The 26,130-nt window shown below is 45.4% G+C and overlaps 1 protein-coding gene and 2 pseudogenes across 1 annotated transcript in view; 2 read left to right on the top strand and 1 right to left on the bottom strand.

Annotated features, from left to right (window-relative positions):
• Nucleotides 1-14,626, top strand: part of LOC129833529 (potassium channel subfamily T member 2-like) — a 130,830-nt gene extending 116,204 nt beyond the window's left edge. Inside the window, exons 20-30 of the mRNA XM_055898188.1 lie at nucleotides 267-372; nucleotides 512-684; nucleotides 6,125-6,196; nucleotides 7,326-7,460; nucleotides 7,616-7,727; nucleotides 9,284-9,385; nucleotides 9,503-9,586; nucleotides 11,780-11,908; nucleotides 12,078-12,423; nucleotides 12,630-12,714; nucleotides 12,956-14,626. Coding sequence (XP_055754163.1) covers nucleotides 267-372; nucleotides 512-684; nucleotides 6,125-6,196; nucleotides 7,326-7,460; nucleotides 7,616-7,727; nucleotides 9,284-9,385; nucleotides 9,503-9,586; nucleotides 11,780-11,908; nucleotides 12,078-12,423; nucleotides 12,630-12,714; nucleotides 12,956-13,073 — 1,462 coding nt within the window. The 3' untranslated portion in view covers nucleotides 13,074-14,626. The remainder of the gene's footprint in view (nucleotides 1-266; nucleotides 373-511; nucleotides 685-6,124; nucleotides 6,197-7,325; nucleotides 7,461-7,615; nucleotides 7,728-9,283; nucleotides 9,386-9,502; nucleotides 9,587-11,779; nucleotides 11,909-12,077; nucleotides 12,424-12,629; nucleotides 12,715-12,955) is intronic.
• An 81-nt stretch (nucleotides 14,627-14,707) lies between these two features.
• LOC129833943 (C-factor-like) lies at nucleotides 14,708-21,495 on the top strand (annotated as a pseudogene).
• Nucleotides 21,496-21,942: 447 nt separating this feature from the next.
• LOC129833530 (E3 ubiquitin-protein ligase TRIM35-like) lies at nucleotides 21,943-25,055 on the bottom strand (annotated as a pseudogene).
• Nucleotides 25,056-26,130: the final 1,075 nt, after the last annotated feature.

Below are 26,130 nucleotides of genomic sequence, written 5' to 3'. Positions count from 1 at the left end.
CAATCAGTTACGTCACTTGCTCTGAAACCTAGAAGTAGTGTTTCCCCTTGCTCTGCAAGGGCCGCGGCTTTTGTGGAGCGATGGGTAACGATGCTTCGTGGGTGTCAGTTGTTGATGTGTGCAGAAGGTCCCTGGTTCGCGCCCGGGTCGGGGCGAGGGGACGTACTAAGGTTATACTGTTACACTCAGACCCAGGTGTAAATGTGTTTGTGTGTTTCTGTCTGTCTTTGTGTATATGTGCGTGTGCGCGCGTGTGTGTGTGGCAGGTGGGTGAAGGGGTACCCGCTGAACTCCCCGTACATTGGCAGTTCCCCTGCCTTGTGTCACCTGCTGCAGGAAAAGATGCCCTTCTGCTGCCTGCGCCTGGACAAGGTGGGAATCAGACTACTTCTGCCTTACTTACCCTCAACTAGAACCATCCTACCTCCCTACCTGACCCCTCTTCGATGATGATGATGACCTTCATGTAATCCAATGTATTTCCTGTGTCGTTCCTGTCTCCCTCCTACAGGCCTGCCACCACATCCCGTTGGAGGACGCTCGGTCCTACGGCTTTAAGAACAAGCTGATCATCGTGTCGGCGGAGAGTGCAGGAAACGGCCTGTACAACTTTATCGCGCCCCTGAGGGCTTACTACCGCCCCAAGAAAGAGCTCAACCCCATCGTGCTGCTACTGGAGAACATGTGAGCGGAAACAGACACACTGCAGGAAACCATAGAATTACATAGATATAGAACACTGTAAATCTCTATGGTGTAACCACACTGCAGGAAACCATAGAATTACATAGATATGGAACATTGTAAATCTCTATGGTGCAACCACACTGCAGGAAACCATAGAATTACATAGATATGGAACATTGTAAATCTCTATGGTGTAACCACACTGCAGGAAACCATAGAATTACATAGATATAGAACATTGTAAATCTCTATGGTGTAACCACACTGCAGGAAACTATAGAATTACATAGATATGGAACATTGTAAATCTCTATGGTGTAACCACACTGCAGGAAACCATAGCATTACATAGATATGGAACATTGTAAATCTCTATGGTGTAACCACACTGCAGGAAACTATAGAATTACATAGATATGGAACATTGTAAATCTCTATGGTGTAACCACACTGCAGGAAACCATAGAATTACATAGATATGGAACATTGTAAATCTCTATGGTATTACCACACTGCAGGAAACCATAGAATTACATAGATATGGAACATTGTAAATCTCTATGGTGCAACCACACTGCAGGAAACCATAGAATTACATAGATATGGAACATTGTAAATCTCTATGGTGTAACCACACTGCAGGAAACCATAGAATTACATAGATATAGAACACTGTAAATCTCTATGGTGTAACCACACTGCGGGTGGAGCATAGAATTACATAGATATGGAACATTGTAAATCTCTATGGTGTAACCACACTGCGGGTGGAGCATAGAATTACATAGATATAGAACACTGTAAATCTCTATGGTGCAACCACACTGCGGGTGGAGCATAGAATTACATAGATATAGAACACTGTAAATCTCTATGGTGCAACCACACTGCGGGTGGAGCATAGAATTACATAGATATAGAACACTGTAAATCTCTATGGTGCAACCACACTGCGGGTGTAGCATAGAATTACATAGATATAGAACATTGTAAATCTCTAGGGTGTAACCACACTGCGGGTGGAGCATAGAATTACATAGATATGGAACATTGTAAATCTCTATGGTGTAACCACACTGCGGGTGGAGCATAGAATTACATAGATATAGAACACTGTAAATCTCTATGGTGCAACCACACTGCGGGTGGAGCATAGAATTACATAGATATAGAACACTGTAAATCTCTATGGTGTAACCACACTGCGGGTGGAGCATAGAATTACATAGATATGGAACATTGTAAATCTCTATGGTGTAACCACACTGCGGGTGGAGCATAGAATTACATAGATATAGAACACTGTAAATCTCTATGGTGCAACCACACTGCGGGTGGAGCATAGAATTACATAGATATAGAACACTGTAAATCTCTATGGTGCAACCACACTGCGGGTGGAGCATAGAATTACATAGATATAGAACACTGTAAATCTCTATGGTGCAACCACACTGCGGGTGGAGCATAGAATTACATAGATATAGAACACTGTAAATCTCTATGGTGCAACCACACTGCGGGTGGAGCAAAGAATTACATAGATATAGAACACTGTAAATCTCTATGGTGCAACCACACTGCGGGTGGAGCATAGAATTACATAGATATAGAACACTGTAAATCTCTATGGTGCAACCACACTGCGGGTGGAGCATAGAGAAACCCTCTTTAAACACACTGTCAGGGAAGAAGGGATGGTCTCATTTTAAGAGTTCCATTAACAGAATTTACTGTATGAAAATGTCTGTGTTTCAAGAGTTTATGGGCACTCTGCAGTGCACTGTGCACATAATATGAAATATTACTGTGTTTTCTCCTTGTGCAAAACCCCAATATGGGCATATTAAAGTGGAATCCAATAAAAGGCCAATAAAAAGTCATGGCCGTGTAGCGCTTTGCTATCCCACAGTTCTCTGCACACAGCAGCCAGGACTTTATATTTCAAATCAAAATCAAAAATCAAATCACATTTTATTTGTCACAGGTGAAATGCTTACTTACAAGCCCTTAGCCAACAATGCAGTTCAAGAAATAGAGTTAAGAAAATAGTTACTAAATAAACTAAATTCAAACATTTAATAAAAAGTAACACGATAAAATAACAATAACGAGGCTATATACAGGGGGTACCGGTACCGAGTCAATGTGCGGGGGTACAGGTTAGTCGAGGTAATTTGTACATGTAGGTAGGGGTGAAGTGACTATACATAGATAATAGAATCTATGACTTGTGTGGCTGGAGTCTTTGACAATTTTTGGGGCCTTCCTCTGACACCACATAGTATATAGGTCCTGGATGGCAGGAAGCTTGGTCCCAGTGTTGTACTAGGCCATACGTGTTAGACCCCTGAAAAAGGGGGGAAAGAATCACAATTGTGATACGGAATGTTTACTCGTTGAGAACTTTCAGTGCAATCATTTTACATAAGTAACACATTTTACAGAATAACAGATCTACAGGAAATAGATAGTTTTGTAGGGTACAAGGCTTATTCAATTCACAACAGTATACACTGTACATCACTGAAACAAATACTATTTCCAATATATAATAATATAAGCTTTAACTCAGTAAACCATAACTCAATTTATCAACAGGCAATAAAGTGTTTGAAAAACCATTACACAAATAACGCCGCAAAATCTCTTATTAACAAAGCACCTGTTCATTCACAATCGACATAAAATGGCAGCTACGTAGCAGTACCTAGCAGTACGAAGCTAGCTGCAACCGAGCACGGTTCATATTACTCTCTGCAAACTTAACTAACTTCCTCAATATGTTACTAAAACAAACCTTAAACACTCTTGACATGTTAGCAAGTTATTACATTTAAATTACTATTTTTAATCATCAATAACGTTCCTGAAAAAGGGGGAAAGAATCACAATTGTGATACGGAATGTTTACTTATTGAGAACTTTTTAGTGCAATGAGAAAAAGACCGCGAATTCTCCGTGAACTTGAGTGGAGACCAGAGCAATCGATCTCAGGCTCATAGATTAAGAGCATTTAGTAGATCACAGATGAACACTTTTACCCACGACAACATAAAGTAATCAACATAACGTTTACACATTCCCCTCACAATTCGTACCCTTTGTATGCTTGACGGATTTTAACACAATTATATAAATGTTATCAATCTATCAACTAATACTGAATGCATGATCTTCTTAACCTTAGATGTTTTAAGATCCTCACATGCTATGAATTTACTAATACTGTTTAATGTATAACAGGCTATTAGTATTTCCTTTAACCTGTCACATACGCACTACCCTCTGTAGCGCCTTACGGTCAGATGCCGAGCAGTTACCATACCAGGCAGTGATGCAACCCGTCAGGATGCTTTCGATGGTGCAGCTTTAGAACCTTATGAGGATCTGGGAACACATGCCAAATCTTTTCAGTCTCCTGAGAGGGAAAAGGTGTTGTTGTGCCCTCTTCACGACTGTCTTGGTGTGTTTAGACCATGATAGTTAGTTGGTGATGTGGACACCAAGGAACTTGAAACGCTCGACCCGTTCCACTACAGCCCCGTCGATGTGAATGGGGGCGTGTTTGGCCCTCCTTTTTCTGTAGTCCACTGTAGTACAGCTCATTTGTCTTGCTCATGTTGAGGTAGAGGTTGTTGTCCTGTCACCACACTGCCAGGTTTCTGACCTCCTCCCTATTGGCTGTCTCATCGTTGTCGGCAACTGCTCGGCCTCTGACCGCAAGGCACTAAATCAAATCAAATGTATTTATATAGCCCTTCTTACATCAGCTGATATCTCAAAGTGCTGTACAGAAACCCAGCCTAAAACCCCAAACAGCAAAGAATACAGGTGTAGAAGCACGGTGGCTAGGAAAAACTCCCTAGAAAGGCCAAAACCTAGGAAGAAACCTAGAGAGGAACCAGGCTATGAGGGGTGGCCAGTCCTCTTCTGGCTGTGCCGGGTGGAGATTATAACAGAACATGGACAAGATGTTCAAATGTTCATAAATGACCAGCATGGTCAAATAATAATAATCACAGTAGTTGTCGAGGGTGCAGCAAGTCAGCACCTCAGGAGTAAATGTCAGTTGGCTTTTCATACCCGATCATTAAGAGTATCTCTACCGCTCCTGCTGTCTCTAGAGAGTTGAAAACAGCAGGTCTGGGACAGGTAGCACGTCCGGTGAACAGGTCAGGGTTCCATAGCCGCAGGCAGAACAGTTGGAACTGGAGCAGCAGCACGGCCAGGTGGACTGGGGACAGCAAGGAGTCATCATGCCAGGTAGTCCTGAAGCATGGTCCTAGGGCTCAGGTCCTCCGAGAGAGAGAGAGAGAAAGAGAGAAAGAGAGAATTAGAGAGAGCATACTTAAATTCACACAGGACAACGGATAAGACAGGAGAAGTACTCCAGATATAACAAACTGACCCTAGCCCCCCGACACATAAACTACTGCAGCATAAATACTGGAGGCTGAGACAGGAGGGGTCAGGAGACACTGTGGCCCCATCCCCACTACAGAGGGTAGTGCGTACAGCCCGGTACATCAATGGGGCCAAGCTTCCTGCCATCCAGGGCCTCTATACCAGGCGGTGTCAGAGGAAGGCCCTAAAAATTGCCAAAGACTCCAGCCCCTCAAGTCATAGACTGTTCTCTCTGCTACAGCACGGCAAGCGGTACTGGAGCGCCAAGTTTAGGTCCAAAAGGTTACTTAACAGCAGCTTCTACCCCCAAACCATAAGACTGCTGAACAATTCATCAAATGGCCACCCGGACTATTTCCATTGACACCCCCCTCCCACCTCCCTTTGTTTTTACACTGCTGCTACTCTCAATGTATTATCTATACACAGTCACTTTACCTCTACCTACATGTACTAATTATCTCAATTACCTTGACTAACCTGTACCCCCACACATTGACTCTGTACCGGTACCCCTTGTAAACAGCCTTGTTACTGTTATTTTGTTGTTGCTCTTTTATTATTTTGTACTTCAGTTTATTTAGTAAATACTTTCTAACACTTATTTTTCTTCAAACTGCATTGTTGGTTAATTGGCTTGTAAGTCATCATTTCACTGTAAGGTCCAGCCACCCAAGTCATAGACTGTTCTCTCTGCTACCGCACGGCAAGCAGTACCGGGACGCCAAGGCTAGGTCTCTGTTGTATTCGGTGAATGTGACAAATAACATTTGATTTGATTTGATTGGGGGTTCTCTAGTAGCCTGGTTCCCAGATCTGTTTGTGCTGTCTTGCCAACTCCTATGGTGATTGACGCATGACAATAATAAGAGATAATGAGAGTTACAGGAGTTGGCAACACAAACAGATCTTGGACTCATGCTATTTCTCTATCTCTAACACTGCAGGGAGCCTGTTTATTTATTGTGGTAGGTATACGTTTGTGCTGTATGGGTCTCCCGGTAATCCATATGTGTTGTGATTGATTCAGACCCGAGCCAGACTTCCTCGAGGCTATCTGCTGGTTCCCCATGGTGTTCTACACAGTGGGCTCCATTGACAAGTAAGAGAATCCTCCTCGTACCCTGGTGGCATCATCTGCTTTTCACTCCTACTCTACTTGTTTTCCTCTACTGCTAATTCATACTGTAGCAGCTACACCCCCCGAAGCTGTATATGGATTGATTTTGTTCTGTTCTGTACATCATATCAGTTAGTCATTCCTGCTCTCTGCTCACTGCTATTTCTCTGTATATGGACAGTGTCAGTTCGGTTCCAATCTTTCTGTCTCAAGACGTAAATCCTATAATCCCAAGCCCCTCTCTCTTTCGCCCTCCCTCTCTCTTTCCCCCTCCGTCTCTCTTTCCCCCTCACTCTCTCTTTCCCCCTCCCTCTCTCTTTCCCTCTCCCTCTCTCTTTCCCCCTCCCTCTCTCTTTCTCCCTCCCTCTCTCTTTCCTCCTCCCTCTCTCTTTCCCCCTCACTCTCTCTTTCCCCCTCCCTCTCTCTTTCCCCCTCCCTCTCTCTTTCCCCCTCCCTCTCTCTTTCCACCTCACTCTCTCTTCCCCCTCACTCTCTCTTTCCCCCTCCATCTCTCTTTCCCCCTCCCTCTCTCTTTCCCCTCCCTCTCTCTTTCCCCCTCCCTCTCTCTTTCCCCCTTCTTCTCTCTTTCTCCCTCCCTCTCTCTTCCTCCCTCCCTCTCTCTTGCCCCCTTCCTCTCTCTTTCTCCCTCCCTCTCTCTTTCCCCCTCCCTCTCTCTTTCCCTCTCCCTCTCTCTTTCCCCCTCCCTCTCTCTTTCCCCCTCCCTCTCTCTTTCCCCCTCCCTCTCTCTTTCCCCCTCTCTCTCTCTTTCCCCCTTCCTCTCTCTTTCTCCCTCCCTCTCTCTTGCCCCCTCCCTCTCTCTTTCCCCTTCCCTCTCTCTTTCCCTCTCCCTCTCTCTTTCTCCCTCCCTCTCTCTTTCCCCCTCCCTCTCTATTTCCCCCTCCCTCTCTCTTTCCCCCTCTCTCTCTTTCCCCCTCTCTCTCTTTCCCCCTCTCTCTCTTTCCCCCTTCCTCTCTCTTTCTCCCTCCCTCTCTCTTCCTCCCTCCCTCTCTCTTTCCCCCTTCTCTCTTTCTCCCTCCCTCTCTCTTTCCCCCTTCCTCTCTCTTTCTCCCTCACTCTCTCTTTCCCCCTCCCTCTCTCTTTCTCCTTCTAGCCTGGACAGTCTGCTGCGTTGTGGGGTGACGTTTGCTGACACCATGGTGGTGGTTGACAAGGAGAGCTCCATGATCGCTGAGGAGGACTACATGGCTGACGCTAAGACCATAGTCAACGTCCAGACCCTCTTTAGGTGGGCTGCTCAGCCATACACAACCATTACACATCCATCACACCATACCATCCTGCAGAATCCAACAGTTGTTTGTGTGCATTCATAGATATCTGCATTCAGGAAGCACTCTATGTCTAAGAATTTGATTGTGTCTCTTTCCTCTGTCCTCCCAGACTGTTCCCAGCCCTCAGCATCATCACTGAGCTCACCCACCCAGCCAACATGCGCTTCATGCAGTTCAAAGTCAAAGACCACTACTCCCTGGCTCTCTCCAAGCTGGAGAAGGTAACATTGTATTATGGTACTCTCTGTGGTGAGTCGGACCATCCTAGTCAGATCATCGAATGATGGGTCATGTGGGAATGTCAAAAGGAAGTGGTACTCCATTACTGTAATGCTTTTCCATTTCCCTGTCTCTCTCTCTTCCTGTCTCTCTCTCTTCCTGTCTCTCTCTTCCTGTCTCTCTCTTCCTGTCTCTCTCTCTTCCTGTCTCTCTCTCTTCCTGTCTCTCTCTTCCTGTCTCTCTCTCTTCCTGTCTCTCTCTCTTCCTGTCTCTCTCTTCCTGTCTCTCTCTTCCTGTCTCTCTCTCTTCCTGTCTCTCTCTCTTCCTGTCTCTCTCTCTTCCTGTCTCTCTCTTCCTGTCTCTCTCTTCCGCTCTCTCTCTCTCTCTCTCTCTCCCTGTCTCTCTCTCTCCCTGTCTCTCTCTTCCTGTCTCTGTCTCTCCCTGTCAATTCAATTCAATTTCAATTTAAGGGCTTTATTGGCATGGGAAACATATGTTAACATTGCTAAAGCAAGTGAAGTAGATAATAAACAAAAGTGAAATAATCAATACAAATGTACAGTAAACATTACACTCACAGAAGTTCCAAAATAATAAAGACATTTCAAATCATTTCAACTCATATTATGTCTATATACAGTGTTGTAATAATGTGCAAATAGTTAAAGTACAAAAGGGAAAATAAATAAACATAAATATGGGTTGTATTTACAATGGTGTTTGTTCTTCACTAGTTACCCTTTTCTTGTGGCAACGGGTCACAAATCTTGCTGCTGTAATGACACACTGTTTATCAAAATTGGGTTTGTTTTGGAATTATTTGTGGGTCTGTGTAATCTGAGGGAAATATGTGTCTCTAATATGGTCATACATTTGGCAGGAGGTTAGGAAGTGCAGCTCAGTTTCCACCTCATTTTATGGGCAGTGTGCACATAGCCTGTCTTCTCTTGAGAGACAAGTCTGCCTACAGCGGCCTTTCTCAATAGCAAGGCTATGCTCACTGAGTCTGTACATACTCAAAGCTTTCCTTAAGTTTGGGTCAGTCAGAATGGTCAGGTATTCTGCCACTGTGTACTCTCTGTTTAGAGCCAAATAGCATTCTAGTTTGCTCTGTTTTTTTTTGTTAATTCTTTCCAATGTGTCAAGTAATTATCTTTTTGTTTTCTCATGATTTGGTTGCGTCCAATTGTTTTGCTGTCCTGGGGCTCTGCGGGGTGTGTTTGTGATTGTGAACAGAGTCTTCTCCAGGTTAATCTCTCTGTAGGTGATGGCTTTGTTATGGAAGGTTTGGGAATCGCTTCCTTTTAGGTGGTTGGAGAATTTAACGGCTCTTTTCTCTCTCTCCCCCTGTCTGTCTCTCTCCCTGTCTGTCTCTCTCCCTGTCTCTCACTCTCCCTGTCTCTCACTCTCCCTGTTTCTCTCCCTATCTCTCTCCCTGTCTCTCCCTCTCCCTGTCTTTCTCTCTCCCTGTCACCCTCTCCCTGTCTTTCTCTCTCCGTCTCTCTCTCTCCCTGTCTCTCTCCCTGTTTTCTTATTCCTGTGTATTGTGATCTGATAGAAAGAGAGAGAGAGGGGCTCCAACCTGGTCTTCATGTTTCGTCTACCCTTCGCTGCTGGGAAGGTGTTCAGTGTCAGCATGCTGGATACTCTACTGTATCAGGTTAGTCTGAACTCCCCAGCACAGCAACGCTCCATATTTCAAAACTCAGTCTACAATATTTGTATTGCCCCTTTATTGCTCAATGACCCTCTGTTGTTTGTTGTGTGTTCCCACCAGTCCTTTGTGAAGGACTACATGATTTCCATCACCAGACTGTTGCTGGGACTAGACTCCATGCCTGGCTCAGGCTTCCTCTGTGCTGTGAGTAACTCATCTACTCATTTCCTCAATAGTTATCATCAGAAAGCTATGAAATGTGATGATCAACAATATAATGTATAGTATACAGCCCTGCTTAGATTTTACTAAGGTTGAAGGGACGTTAGTGTAGCTGCCTGGTACTGAGGTTGAAGGGACGTTAGTGTAGTTGCCTGGTACTGAGGTTGAAGGGACGTTAGTGTAGCTGCCTGGTACTGAGGTTGAAGGACCATTAGTGTAGCTGCCTGGTACTGAGGTTGAAGGACCATTAGTGTAGCTGCCTGGTACTGAGGTTGAAGGACCATTAGAGTAGCTGCCTGGTACTGAGGTTGAAGGACCATTAGTGTAGCTGCCTGGTACTGAGGTTGAAGGACCATTAGTGTAGCTGCCTGGTACTGAGGTTGAAGGACCATTAGAGTAGCTGCCTGGTACTGAGGTTGAAGGACCATTAGAGTAGCTGCCTGGTACTGAGGTTGAAGGACCATTAGTGTAGCTGCCTGGTACTGAGGTTGAAGGGACGTTAGTGTAGCTGCCTGGTACTGAGGTTGAAGGGACGTTAGTGTAGCTGCCTGGTACTGAGGTTGAAGGGACGTTAGTGTAGCTGCCTGGTACTGAGGTTGAAGGAACATTAGAGTAGCTGCCTGGTACTGAGGTTGAAGGGACGTTAGTGTAGCTGCCTGGTACTGAGGTTGAAGGACCATTAGTGTAGCTGCCTGGTACTGAGGTTGAAGGACCATTAGTGTAGCTGCCTGGTACTGAGGTTGAAGGGACGTTAGTGTAGCTGCCTGGTACTGAGGTTGAAGGGACGTTAGTGTAGCTGCCTGGTACTGAGGTTGAAGGGACGTTAGTGTAGCTGCCTGGTACTGAGGTTGAAGGAACATTAGAGTAGCTGCCTGGTACTGAGGTTGAAGGGACGTTAGTGTAGCTGCCTGGTACTGAGGTTGAAGGGACGTTAGTGTGGCTGCCTGGTACTGAGGTTGAAGGGACGTTAGTGTAGCTGCCTGGTACTGAGGTTGAAGGGACGTTAGTGTAGCTGCCTGGTACTGAGGTTGAAGGAACGTTAGTGTAGCTGCCTGGTACTGAGGTTGAAGGAACGTTAGTGTGGCTGCCTGGTACTGAGGTTGAAGGGACGTTAGTGTAGCTGCCTGGTACTGAGGTTGAAGGGACGTTAGTGTAGCTGCCTGGTACTGAGGTTGAAGGAACGTTAGTGTAGCTGCCTGGTACTGAGGTTGAAGGACCATTAGTGTAGCTGCCTGGTACTGAGGTTGAAGGGACGTTAGTGTAGCTGCCTGGTACTGAGGTTGAAGGAACATTAGAGTAGCTGCCTGGTACTGAGGTTGAAGGAACGTTAGTGTAGCTGCCTGGTACTGAGGTTGAAGGAACGTTAGTGTAGCTGCCTGGTACTGAGGTTGAAGGGACGTTAGTGTAGCTGCCTGGTACTGAGGTTGAAGGAACATTAGAGTAGCTGCCTGGTACTGAGGTTGAAGGACCATTAGAGTAGCTGCCTGGTACTGAGGTTGAAGGACCATTAGTGTAGCTGCCTGGTACTGAGGTTGAAGGGACGTTAGTGTAGCTGCCTGGTACTGAGGTTGAAGGAACATTAGTGTGGCTGCCTGGTACTGAGGTTGAAGGGACGTTAGTGTAGCTGCCTGGTACTGAGGTTGAAGGAACATTAGTGTGGCTGCCTGGTACTGAGGTTGAAGGGACGTTAGTGTAGCTGCCTGGTACTGAGGTTGAAGGAACATTAGAGTAGCTGCCTGGTACTGAGGTTGAAGGACCATTAGAGTAGCTGCCTGGTACTGAGGTTGAAGGACCATTAGTGTAGCTGCCTGGTACTGAGGTTGAAGGGACGTTAGTGTAGCTGCCTGGTACTGAGGTTGAAGGAACGTTAGTGTAGCTGCCTGGTACTGAGGTTGAAGGGACGTTAGTGTAGCTGCCTGGTACTGAGGTTGAAGGAACATTAGAGTAGCTGCCTGGTACTGAGGTTGAAGGACCATTAGAGTAGCTGCCTGGTACTGAGGTTGAAGGACCATTAGAGTAGCTGCCTGGTACTGAGGTTGAAGGACCATTAGAGTAGCTGCCTGGTACTCAGGTTGAAGGAACGTTAGTGTAGCTGCCTGGTACTGAGGTTGAAGGGGTATTAATGTAGCTGCCTGAAACTGAGGATGATGAAGGTGGGTGTTTGGGGTCTCATAGATGAAGATCACTGAGGAGGACCTGTGGATCCGCACCTATGGTCGACTCTACCAGAAACTGTGCTCCTCCACCGGTGACATCCCCATCGGCATCTACCGCACTGAAGCCCAAAAGTTACCAGTCTCTGAGGTACCTGTCTGGACAGAAAGATCATCATTTACAGGAGTCAATGACACCAAGCTGTACATCATCATGATGTTTTAGTGATAAAACATCAACACCCAGAATAAAAACTTGACTCACTCAATAACTGCTGCTTGATATTGGTCTGAGCTGTGTGTGTGTGTGTCTCTCTCAGTCCCAGGTGTCCATCACAGTGGAGGACTATGAGGACACCAGAGAGCCCAGAGAACCTCTGCTGTCCCGGAGGGGTCCCCACCGCAACTCCACCTCTTCCGAGCCCCCCTCCTCTTCCTCCCACTCCTCGGACCACCCCCTCCTCCGGCGGAAGAGCATGCAGTGGGCCAGAAGGCTGAGCAGGAAGGGGGGTCGGGGGCCCAGCGGGTCGAAGGGGGCCACAGGAAGTGCTGCGGAGAGGATCAGCCAGCAGAGACTGACCCTGTTCAGACGCTCTGAGAGACAGGAGCTCAACGCGCTGGTCCGCACGCGCATGAAACACCTGGGCCTCTCAGCCACCGGATTCAGTGAGTGCTGTTGGATATGTTCTGAGGGGTGGATGTGTGGTCATGTAGCACTGCCTAATGGAATAGAACCGTTTGTTCATAGCTTTGTGTTTTCCTCCACAATTCATTTATCAACATTACTAAGGAACAACTTAATTGGTATCATTTGAGTTCCTGTGACATGTCATGTTTATTTCCTGTCTTGTGGTGTGTACTTCCTGTGTCAGATGGGATGACGGACCAGGGCAACAGGTTGTCTTACATCCTCATCAACCCCTCTCCTGACACCAGGCTGGAGCTGCACGATGTGGTGTGAGTACACAATATCCTGATGGCTCAGTCAAATCACACATCAATATACTGGTCCAACTTAAATTAAGTCTTGCACATTCACTCAGGAAGAAATCACTAAAGTTAAGTGGGTAACCCTTCATAAAAAAGCCAGCAGGTATAATGGTTTATAATGGTTTATAACTTGTTATAAGAATGTATGAGCATTTGTTAAATGTATTATTCATCTAAGTGTGTCTTGGTGTGTGTGTCCCATGTCCAGGTACTTGATCAGACCAGACCCTCTGTCTCTGTTGCCCAACCAGGGGGGCAGTAGGAAGGTCAGCAACAGCCGCTCCGAGGGCCACAGGTTCGACACACAGAACAGCACCCATTTGTGAGCGTAGACAACAGAACTCAGCAGCATAGTGGGAGTGGAGAGAGAAACGAGAGAGAGACAGAGAGAGTGCGCGAGAGAGACAGAGAGAGAGTGAGGGAGAGAAAGAGAGAGAGAGAAACAGAGAAAGAGAGAGAGAGGGGGGAGATATACTATAGGGAAGGACACATGTTCCACATCTACTCTGAACAGACAGTCACAGCTGTCACTTAGTTTTCTATTCAGAAACTCTCAAATGCATGGACCTTTTCTACAAGCTGATTGGTTTAATTTATGCACCGTTTCATTTTTGAAGTGGAGAGCTGGGGACACAGAAGTGCATTCAATGAACTTGTGTTTATGTATGTGCATGTACTGTATGTGTGTTATGAGTCAGATACTGCCATTTATATCTGGACAGCCAAAGGAACACATTTCCAAATGACTGTTATTTTTCTGTCTCTATGTGGTTGTGTGTGTCGAGGTGATTGCAGCCGAGCCAACAGTATGCTGATCTGGGGTTTCATAAATATTTTTTGTACCTTTTTATCTGATCGTACTGTTACTTTAACTCTCAGTCAGTTCCCACTTTCATCTTTAAGCTCACCAGCAGCAGAGGAAGCCAAAGAGCAGTGATCACCTGTCAATTTCCACAATTAGAGAGCTAGCAGGCATACACTAATGCTGGATAATCTATAACACCATTTACTGTCTTCAGAAAGAAAGGGAAAAGCCTTGAAGGAGTGACCCAGTCGATGAGTATCTCTTGAACAAAGCTAATATTCGTTTACTGATTCATGTAACTTTATGGATAGTTCTAAGTGGCCAAGGCCAGCCTTTCTGTCTCTGTTAGTTATTTAGTTAGTGTTTACCCTTCCCCACATCTCCTCAACCAGCTCGCTATTCTATTATTGTCATGCATGTTGGAGAGTCATGCATGTGGAGACCAAGGACTTGAAAGCCGTGTGAATCTTTGTCTAAAACCCAGCAGCGGTTTAGCAGAGATGGTGGCGCCACCGTGTGGTGAGAATGCTGCTCAGCATCCCTGCACTACAGTGCCCTCATTCAGTGCTGTTTCAACAGATATGAAAATATGTATATATTAAAGTTGCTATACATCTACTCTTTCAATGGCTCAGTTTGATTTCCAGTTCATTTTCAAAGCTGTCATTATACTCTCACACTGTAACCAAGCTTGGCTGCCGTGCCAGTGTATCTTGTTCCCCCAGTTATCGCTTGCTGTGATCATATGTTTGTATTGGTGCCAGTCTGCTCTGAAGGTTATGCTTATCAATAGAGATGTTTTCCTATCCTTATGAATCCCCTAATGGTCTGAATGCAGTCTCCGATAACGAAGGAACATTGCCTTTACATTTTAACCGTGCTGTAACGCTGAACTTCAGCGATACAGATTGAATACGGCCCTATGCGTTTTATAAACATACAGAACATATATATAATTATAAACTGGGTGGCTCGGGCCCTGAATGCTGATTGGCTGACAGCCATGGTATATCAGACCGTATAGCACGGATATGACAAAACATTTAGTTTTACTGCTCTAATTACGTTAGTAACCAGTTTATAATAGCAATAAGGCACCTCGGAGGTTTGTGGTATATGGCCAATATACCATGGCTAAGGGCTGTGTCCAGGCACTCCACGTTGCGTCGTGCGTAAGAACAACCCTTAGCCGTGGTATATTGGCCATATACCACACCTCCTCGTGCCTTATTGCTTAAATAGACCACCATTATATGTATTAGGGTTCCTTCACTTTCCATTTATCACACTGGTTCACATTCAGTCCTACTCTCACAGAAACCCACTGCCTCTATTATTATACTCTAACCTACTCACACACTCACAAACAAATATACAGTCGTTATTAATGACTAGATTAGATTACTACTGCAAGGAAACACACACTACCCTCTGACACAATAAATCCCTGTCATTGTGAGTGTGGCAGTAGTAGGATGATTAAGGGTGTCACTGAGAGGGAAATCAGCCATATCACCTCCCATGAGCAGCGTCATCATGAGTCGTTTACCTCCCTCTAAGAACCACAGTGCTGGCCCAAGTGCTTTCCACTTCTTTTTATTGAACCTTTATTTATCTAGGCAAGTCAGTTAAGAACACATTCTTATTTACAATGACAGCCTACCCCGGCCAAACCCTCCCCTTACCCGGGACGACGCTGGACAATTGTGCGCTGCCCTTAGGAACTCCCGATCACGGCCGGTTGTGATACAGCCCGGGATCAAATCAGGGTCTGTAGTAACGCCTCTAGCACTGAGATGCAGTGCCTTAGACTGCTGCGCCACTCAGGAGATGGTTTGTCCATGGCGTGGGAAGCGTCCTCTCATCAGCTCTCTGAATCTGATCCACCTTCTTCTTCTTCTTCTTCTTTACATTACCTCATTCATCTTCCATTGTTCAATGGACACACAGCTTTTAGCTGCAGTCCAGACTGTGTCCCCATGGCTACTGTTGGCTTAGCTGTCATCACAGTTTACATTATGTAACTTCCCACTGGGCACAGACTCAATTCAACGTCTATTTCACGTTGGTTCAACGTAATTTCATTGAAATGACGTGGAAAGCATGTTGATTCAACCAGTGAGTGCCCAGTGGGTTCTTTTTCATTTGCAACCATCAGGTATGGTATTAACGTCCTTAATTTCCCATACACGACCCCTTCTGCCCATGGCACGCACACACACACACACACACGACTCAGCATACTACCTCATATACATAATCTAATGTGGACTGGGTGTGGTGAGGCTACAGAATAAACACTCAATGAAAATAATTGACGTTATAAATGGGGTGAGAAGGAGAGAACAGTCACACACTCCAGGTCGAGGCAGAGACTGAAAGGAGAAGAAATGGCAGCTAAAGCATGCAGCGTCCTGATCACGGGGGCCAACCGAAGCCTGGGTTTGGAGATGGTTGAACAGATGGTGGAGTCTCCCTGGCCGGTCTGACAGTTATTAGCCTGCTGCCGAGACCTAGACGGGCTCAGAGCTGAGGTGAGAGCAGAGCTGCTGCTGCTGGAGCAGAGAGAGGAGATAGGAGTGTTCCTTATTCCATGTTGTTCTTAGGGCAGCTATGTCCTTGAGGGCAGGGCCATGTATTTAGAGAGTTGGGTCAACTTTTAGAATGTTGTATTTTGTTTTAATTCTAGACATTCAGTGACATAGCCTTATTTAAATCAAATCAAATGTTATTGGTCACATACATACAGTATATTTAGCAGATGTTATTGCGGGTGTAGCAAAATGCTTGTGTTCCTAGCTCCAACAGTGCAGTAGTATCTAACAATTCACAACAATACACAGAAATCTAAAAGTAAAAGAATGGAATTAAGAAATATATAAATATCAGGACGAGCAATGTCGTAGTGGCATTGACTAAAATGCAGTAGAATTGAATACAGTATACAGTGGGGCAAAAAAGTATTTAGTCAGCCACCAATTGTGCAAGTTCTCCCACTTAAAAAGATGAGAGAGGCCTGTAACTTTCATCATAGGTACACTTCAACTATGACAGACAAAATGAGAAAAAAAAATCCAGAAAATCACATTGTAGGATTTGTTATGAATTTATTTGCAAATTATGGTGGAAAATAAGTATTTGGTCAATAACAAAAGTTTATCTCAATACTTTGTTATATACCCTTTGTTGGCAATGACAGAGGTCAAATGTTTTCTGTAAGTCTTCACAAGGTTTTCACACTCTGTCGCTGGTATTTTGGCCCATTCCTCCATGCAGATCTCCTCTAGAGCAGTGATGTTTTGGGGCTGTTGCTGGGCAACACGGACTTTCAACTCCCTCCAAAGATTTTCTATGGGGTTGAGATCTGGAGACTAGCTAGGCCACTCCAGGACCTTGAAATGCTTCTTACGAAGCCACTCCTTCGTTGCCCGGGCGGTGTGTTTGGGATCATTGTCATGCTGAAAGACCCAGCCACATTTCATCTTCAATGCCCTTGGTGATGGAAGGAGGTTTTCACTCAAAATCTCACGATACATGACCCCATTCATTCTTTCCTTTACACGGATCAGTCGTCCTGGTCCCTTTGCAGAAAAACAGCCCCAAAGAATGATGTTTCCACCCCCATGCTTCACAGTAGGTATGGTGTTCTTTGGATGCAACTCAGCATTCTTTGTCCTCCAAACACGACGAGTTGAGTTTTTACCAAAAAGTTATATTTTGGTTTCATCTAACCATATTACATTCTCCCAATCTTCTTCTGGATCATCCAAATGCTCTCTAGCAAACTTCAGACGGGCCTGGACCTTTGTTGGCAATGACAGAGGTCAAACATTTTCTGTAAGTCTTCACAAGGTTTTCACACACTGGGTTTAGTCTAAGCAGGGGGACACGTCTTGCACTGCAGGATTTGAGTCCCTGGCGGCGTAGTGTGTTACTGATGGTAGGGTTTGTTACTTTGGTCCCAGCTCTCTGCAGGTCATTCACTAGGTCCCCCCGTGTGGCTCTGGGATTTATGCTCACCGTTCTTGTGATCATTTTGACCCCACGGGGTGAGATCTTGCGTGGAGCCCCAGATCGAGGTAGATTATCAGTGGTCTTGTATGTCTTCCATTTCCTAATAATTGCTCCCACAGTTGATTTCTTCAAACCAAGCTGCTTACCTATTGCAGATTCAGTCTTCCCAGCCTGGTGCAGGTCTACAATTTTGTTTCTGGTGTCCTTTGACAGCTCTTTGGTCTTGGCCATAGTGGAGTTTGGAGTGTGACTGTTTGAGGTTGTGGACAGGTGTCTTTTATACTGATAACAAGTTCAAACAGGTGCCATTAATACAGGTAACGAGTGGAGGACAGAGGAGCCTCTTAAAGAAGAAGTTACAGGTCTGTGAGAGACAGAAATCTTGCTTGTTTGTAGGTGACCAAATACTTATTTTCCACCATAATTTGCAAATAAATTCATTAAAAATCATACAATGTGATTTTCTGGATTTTTTTTTCTCATTTTGTCTGTCATAGTTGAAGTGTACCTGTGATGAAAATTACCACTGTATATATGAGATAAGTAAAGCAGTATGTAAACATTATTAAAGAGACCAGTGATTCCATGTCTATGTATATTGGGCAGCAGCCTCTAAGGTGCAGGGTTGAGTAACCGGGTGGTAGCCGGCTAGTGATGGCTATTTAACAGTCTGATGGCCTTGAGATAGAAGCTGTTGTCAGTCTCTCGGTCCCAACTTTGATGCACCTGTACTGACCTCTCCTTCTGGATGATAGCGGGGTGAACATGCCATGGCTCATGTGGTTGATGTCCTTGATGATCTTTTTGACCTTCCTGTGACATCGAGTGCTGTAGGTGTCCTGGAGGGCAGGCAGTGATGCGTTAGGAAGACCGCACCACCCTCTGAAGAGCCCTGCGGTTGCGAGCGGTGCAGTTGCCGTACCAGGCGGTGAAACAGCCCAACAATTATGCATCTTTAAAAGTTTGTGAGGGTCTTAGGGGCCAAGATTAATTTCTTCAGCCTCCTGAGGTTGAAGAGGTTCTGTTGTGCCTTCTTCACCACACTGTCTGTGTGGGTGAGGAAGTGTACATGTGTATGGCGAGGAACTTGAAGCTTTCCACCTTCTCCACTGCAGTCCCATCGATGTGGATAGGGGCGTGCTCCCTCTGCTGTTTCCTGAAGTACACGATCAGCTTCTTCGTTTTGTTGACGTTGAGGGAGAGATTATTTTCCTGACACCACTCCGCCAGGGCCCTCACCTCCTCCATGTTGGTAATCAGACCTGCTACTGTTGTGTGGTCTGCAAAATTGAGTTGGAGGCGTGATTGGCCACGCAGTAATGGGTGAACAGGGAGTACAGGAGGGAGCTGAGCGTGCACCCTTGTGGGGCCCCTGTGTTGAAGATCAGCGAAGTGGAGATTTCCTATCTTCCCCACCTGGGGGCGGCACGTCAGGAAGTCCAGGACCCAGTGGCACAGGGCGGGGTTCAGACCAGGGCCCCAAGCTTAATGATGAGTTTGGAGGGTACTATGTTGTTGAATGCTGAGCTGTAGTCAATGAACAGCATTCTTAGGTAGGTATTCATCTTGTCCAGATGGGATAGGGCAGTGTGCAGTGTGATGGTGATTAAATATTCCCCATATAATGTTAATAGGGCGCTCACACGGCTGCCTTAGAATGTTGAAATAGTGTCATGTAAATGCATCATAATGCACAAACCTCAATGCCCCAACTCTCTAAATACATGACTCTGCTTGAAGGCAAACTCCACTGAATAAGGAAAACTCTACTGAGCATAGATAGAAAATAAAGCCTTCCTGGAGATGTATTTTCTGTGTCTAACCAACAATGTGTCCTTTGTGTTTATGGGTCTGCAAGACCTGGCAAAGAAGCACCCCAATGTCATCACTGTCATCCGTCTTGGTGAGTACTCGCTCTGTTCCATTCTTCTGTTTCTTCACGCTCTAGCACTAGGATTATTGAGCCTATTAATGGCACTGTTGTCAATCTCACCAGTCACAGCATGCACTTGTATTGCCTGTACTGTATGAATCACATGGCAGAGTGCCAGGTTACTCTGAGCTGGCCAGCTGGGATGTTAGACTGGATACTGGGGTTGACTAGTCCCAGATCTGTTTGTGCTTTCAGGGCAATTACTGTTAGGGGTGGCAAGACAGCACAAACAGATCTGGGTTTAGTCTAACGGTTGACTGACAGACTTTTTCTCCTCTGTGTCTGTCAGACGCCACAGACCCCTGCAGCATTAAGGAGTCAGCCAGGTGGGCAGTCTGGTGGGGAAGGCTGGGCTCAACCTGCTGGTAAACAACACGGGGGTGCTGACTCACGGCACCACGCAGACCACAGGTACCCAGGCAATGCAGGCTGCATTCAACACCAACATCATGGGCCCCATGGACGTCACTGAGGTGAGGGCAGAGAGCCAGAAAAACACACATACAAATACGTTTTAGAGGACATTCAAAATGTATTTGTTTTTCCTAATGTCTGCAAACAAAATGTGCAGAATATGGAAGAATGATTCATCATTTTTGTTTTCTCTGTCTCCCTCGCTGTCCCTGTCGCCCTCATAAGGAGTTTCTGCCCGATCTACAGTCAGCAGCCACAGCCAGTGGGAAACCAGAAATGTCCTGCAGTAAGCCAGCTGTGGTCAGCATTTCCAGCACGGTGGCCTCCATGGCAACCGTCAAGGAGATGTATTCTTTCTTCCCTATGGCATCAGCAAAGTAAACAGACCTCTGTTACCCTGCCTGTCATAACACATCCTCTCCCATCACATTATATTCCCTGTCAGGTTAGCCCAGCCATGTCAGTGGAGGCTGGTGTCAACTTAAATGGGCGGACGGGCTCTTTGTAATGGCTGGAATGGAATACATGTCGTGTGTCTGATGAGTTTGAAACCTTTTCATTCATTCTGTAGTCATGGTTCTACATCCAATCTATTGTCCTGTATCCTCTCCTCTTTAACAGCCTCCCTTCTCTCTTCCTGCTCCTCCTTTCCTCTCCTCTCAGGCTGGTCTGAACATGCTGACGTTCTGCTCTACAGAGGAGAAGGATGAGATCCTGTTTGCGGTCCTGCACCCGGGCAGGAGAAGGGGTGAGTCTGACTGGCAGGGTGCTTCTATTAAGCACATTGACCTCAGAGGTGGGAAAGGATGTAATGAACTATGTTTAAGCACCTTAGAGCAGTATTGTCCCAATAGTCCATCAGGAGCAGGAGTCAGAACCCAATAGTGGGTCGTGGCATAAGCATAAAACTGGGCTTTGGTCTGATGTTCTGTTTTGATTATCTGGAGGGGTCAAGACAAAATTTGAAAGGCTTTGATTAGTCATGGCCCAATAAAGTCTAATACCACTACTGCCACAAAGGCCGACCATGTATGTGTTTACTATGACCACCAGGCGGCGATCGATGCTCCAGAAAGTGTGGAAGGACCCCTGCGCATGATGGACTCCCTTACTGAGAAACAGACTGGGGCCTTCCTGGACTATGAGGGCAAAGTCATGCCTTGGTAAACTCATTGGATTGTACTGAACACTGGAGAACTCTGAACACAATCTTTTATAATCATTCTATAAACCTTCTATAAATATGCATCAAATTAACATGAGTACAATCAAGTGGTATCCCCCCAAAATGTATTCAATTGAGAAGAAAAAAAAAATACATTTTGGGGCTTTTATATACAGGAATTGTTATATTCATTGCGTCGTATCGAATATCTTCATTCAACTCACACATGCTCTTTACTACACATTCCATAACATGTGTCACGATTGTTGGAATAATTATCGGACCAAACTGCAGCGCGATATGGTTTCCACATCTTTTATTTAAAGTAAGTGAACCACACAACAAAACAATAAAGACTAAACGAAACGACAATGGAGTGCTAACATGCAACTACACATAAACAATATCCCATAAAACACAGGTGGAAAAACTGCTACTTAAATATGATCCCCAATTAGAGACAACGATAGCCAGCTGCCTCTAATTGGGAATCATACCAAACACCAACATAGAAAAACTAAACTAGAACCCCACATAGAAAATAATAACTAGAAAACCCCCCAGTCACGCCTTGACCTACTATACCATAGAAAAACAAAGGCTCTCTATGGGTCAGGGCGTGACAACATGGCAAAAAAAACAATGTCAAATGGAGTCTTTCGGTAATAATCAGTATCTAATTTCTTCTATCGATAAAGTCAAAAGGCAATCAAAAAATTCTCTAAAAGATCTTACAAAATGTTTTCCACAAACACCGTGCCAAACATTTCACTATGTCATTACCTATGTGTCTTGAGGCTGGATATGTGCCTTGGATGTACAGCTACCACTCTCTTTGAATGGTGCTGTCAGAACCCCTCCTCATCACCAGGTGGCGCTGTTCCACACAGCCACTTTGACCGGGCAGATCTTCAGCGGGCCGGGGTTGTTGCCATTGATGTTGGCTCCAGGGCAGAAGAAGGGGAACATCCTCTCAGTGAAGAAATCCTTGAAGGTGTAGATGGACGTCATATTAACAGGGTTGGAGAAGGTCACCTCCCCAGAGTCGTAGTCCAGCTGCACCCTGACCCTCTTCAGCTCCCCTGTCAGTTTGAGAGGGGTGCGTGGCCGGGTCATGGCCATATACTCACCCTCGCAGTGGGAGATCATCCACAAGCCGCCCTCAGGGCAGCCTGAGATCCGGCCCTTCCTGTTGATGGACTCCTTGACCACACCCAGCATCCAGTCGTCCTTGTCCCCCACCTCTACCTCCCAGGCGTGGCAGCCGGTGGTGAAGCCCTCAGAGCCCAGGACGAACACGAAGTGGTCAAAACGCTCTGGGTTGTCTGGGAGCACCTGCACATGACCACTGTTGGTCACACTGGTCAAGTCCTTGTTCAGAGAGAGCCAGGAGTAGGCCGTGTTAGTATCCAAAGTCACAGGAGCTGGAAGATGGGAGATGGAGAAAAGGGCTTTAGTGATGGAAACAGTTTTAGAAAATATTTACATGTTGTGGATCTAGTAATAAATGAATTATCGTACATCTATACGAGTCAGTAGAAGTTCACTAGAACATTAGTTCATGCAGTTATAGCTAGCTAGATACCCAACAAGCCAAAGACTGGAGCATAAACAAACTACTGTAGTCTTGCTATACATACTGTACTCCACCAGCCCCACCATCTTCTCCCAGACCTTGTACTTGAGGGAGCTGACATGCTTCGCCACGTTGATCATAGCACCTGAAATCTCCTCTGGACCCTTCTGAGGTATCACAGCTCTGCAACAATATAACAGCCAGTTAGTTTTAGTTTGGTACATTACATTATAAGGGTATTAGGTACTCAAGTCAAAACACTTACCTCTTCTTTGTGTTTCTGTAGTTCTGAAAAGGGAACAAGACAAATGTTTTGTAACTGTTTGTACTGTTAATTTCGCTGGTTTATAAAAGTTTCTATTCTTTTTACCTGGAGGAAAAGAGCATCACTGGAGGCTATGTCGTTATCAATAGCGATGATGGCATGAGAGACGGTGAGGATGTCTGCCGTGATGCCCTCTATCTTCTTCCTCACCAGATGTCTCTTCTGCTCATCTTCCTCCTGTAGGATAGCTATCCTGGCTTCCTCCTCATTCTGAAGGAACTGCCTGAGCTGCTCAAACTCCTCTCTGATGTGATTCTCTGTCTGCTGGGTCTGGCTCTGGACAAACAGGAGAAACGGGTCTTAGGAGAGATACAATCTTATATATATGTAACTCTAGAACAGTGGCACACAATGGCAGACATTTGTCAAAACGTTGTTTTGGTAGGCAAGCCATTGACAACAAAGTCTCTTACAACCTAGACATGTCTGATTTCTGATTTGTGTGATAAATTCAATCAATTTAAAATAACTTTATTATCCCTCAAGGGGAAATTGCTTGGTCAAACACCAGGCACTTGTACTGCTTGCTCAAATACAATGCACAAAGCATATTGACTGCTTTGTCCACATGAGGATATACTGTACACAAGTTATAAGACCATATTTTCAAGGGTTTGTTATTTCAAAGGCATTCCTCCAACTGTTGACAGACTAACAGTGTGTGAGCTAAACATCAGTCAGTGTTGTGTTGGGATCTGCTGATGTCCCACAGTTTCGGACGCCCTATTTGTTGATACCTTGATGTGCACAGTTGTGTCATCACACTCCTGCTTGGCTTCATAGAGGCCACGGAGGCTCTTCTTCAGAGGGATCAATTCTTTCTTCATTTCTTCCTGAGGGAGAAAGCGGAGGGGGAGAGAGAGAGATGGAGGGGGAGAACGTTTTTAGAGATACCACTGTAAAGTGAATAAGAGCGTCTGGAAGCTTAGCTCAAGCAAATCTAGCCATGTAAACACGAACGTCAACGGCAGAGCTAAAGCTCATCTGAGGTCGTGCATAGGCTGCTGTTTAACCGTAATCACAATATTTTGGTGATATTTTTTTGGTGACACCATATTCTATGGTTTTTGGAGTGCCGTCTGCAACTGCACACAGACATTTACAATAGAAAAGTTTATTCTGAATCGAGAATTAAAAAGTATCACCAGGTAAGGGTTAGTTGAAAAATTGCTGCCAGTGCTTTGCACTAGCATTTGCACTAGCATACGGCGTAACCGTGTAAGGAAGCATTCACGTATCACCTTACAATGTGTATTTTTTTTTATATATTTTTTTATCCAACTAGCAGATACAGTATCAATGGCTCTGGCTCTTTCGAAATGTCACTGTTGTGAAATCTGGCACATTAATAACAATCATGTTTCACAATAGTTATGTTTGATTGCTGACTGTACTGCTTCAAGTTTTATACTGTTGCTAAAACGAGCTGGATTAAGAACACATTTTCAAGGTAGTATGGTCAATAGAAAGTAGTATAACTGAATAAAAACTGTGAAATTAAAAGATTATCTGACAGAATACAATATTTGCAACACCATAAAAGAGAGGGTTACACAACCATCCAAAAGTGAATGATACGAGACAAGCCATTCTAACCTTGAGCTCCTGAGCCCCCTCCTCCAGTGGGATCACACAGTGGCCCTGGTGCCTCTTAGACGTGTGACACACACAGCAGAGCACCTCGGCATCGTCCTGGCAGAACAGCTTCAGCACCTCCCCGTGTGTGTGGCACTTCGCCTCAGACTTTACTGGGATGCCCGGCAGAAGGCCCGGCAGAAGCTGTGGGTGCACTTGAGCACCACAGGGTCCCTGAAGATCTCGCAGCACACAGAGCAGGTTAGCTCATCCTCCAGCATGGAGCTTGAGTGAGAGGACACGGCCCTGGGCCGAAGAGCCATGACCACCTTGGGGCTCTGTAAGAACGAAGGTTTCCCAGGCTGGGAGGAAGCCCGTGGACGCAGCGCCATGACTGGCTCCTGCACTGTAGCTAGAGACTACTGTGGTGTATTCCCTTTTCAGTGGAGGAAATATCTTTCAGCAGTGCTGCAGCATCTACTCTTTCCTGAGAAAAGCTCTCTGCCAGCTCTATCTCACATCCAGGAACAGACACTGGACTGACAGCTAAGGACACACAACATAGTAAATGAGGGACATGAGATCACATCCTATGGGTGACCTGGACTTGTAGAACAGGTCCTGCTCCGCCCCCCAAGGGAAAAATGTTTTTAAAAGCCAAATCACGTCCCCTGGCCTCCTACCTACTGTACCTGCCAACAACAGGATTCTAAGAAACTAGTCCTTAGTTATTATGCCTAGCCCAACTGACCTCCCAGTCAGAGTCAGTCTGCCTGTTTCTGGGTAAAGCCTGGAGCAACAGGTGCTGCGGTGGGACTGGTTGAATCCACATTGTTCCAACATAATTTGTCAGCGTATTTTGATGTGGAATCTACGTGGAAAATACATTGGATTTGAAAAAAGTAATCAAAGTAAACTGTTGTTTTGAAGGTGAAATTTTAACCACAGGATTATATCATCATTGTAACACATTTGTAACATAGACAAATCTTCCCACTGGGCACAGATGTCAATTCAACGTCTATTCCACGTTGGGTCACTGTAATTTCATTGAAATGACATGGAAAAAACGTTGAGTCAACCAGTGTGTGCCCAGTGCGTTGTATAAAATATGTTGAATTTGTACCTTTGAAATGTAGTCAGATGCAGTGGCTGCCCATCCATTAGGGTGTTAGGGGCGGTGCCCCACTTGTGATAGGTCAACAACAACAAAAAATCCACATATATATATTATATATATATATACAGTACCAGTCAAAAGTTTGGACACACCTACTCATTCTAGGGTTTTTATTTATTTTACTATTTTCTACAACCTTTATTTAACTAGGCAAGTCAGTTAAGAACTCATTCTTATTTACAATGACGGCCTACCCCAGCCAAACCCAGAATACGCTGGGCCAATTGTGTGCCTCCCTATGGGACTCCCAATCACGGCCGGATGAGATACAGCCTGGATTCAAACTAGGGACTATAGTGACGCCCTCTTGCACTGAGATTCCGTGACTTAGACCACTGCGCCACTCGGGAGCAGCAGTAATAATAGTGAGCAGAATAATAGTGAAGACATCAAAAT

Source organism: Salvelinus fontinalis, chromosome 34 (assembly GCF_029448725.1).
Source record: "Salvelinus fontinalis isolate EN_2023a chromosome 34, ASM2944872v1, whole genome shotgun sequence".
NCBI classification, from domain to species: domain Eukaryota; kingdom Metazoa; phylum Chordata; class Actinopteri; order Salmoniformes; family Salmonidae; genus Salvelinus; species Salvelinus fontinalis.
Note: the sequence above shows the minus strand (reverse complement) of the source record. Positions and strands in the feature narration are given on the sequence as shown.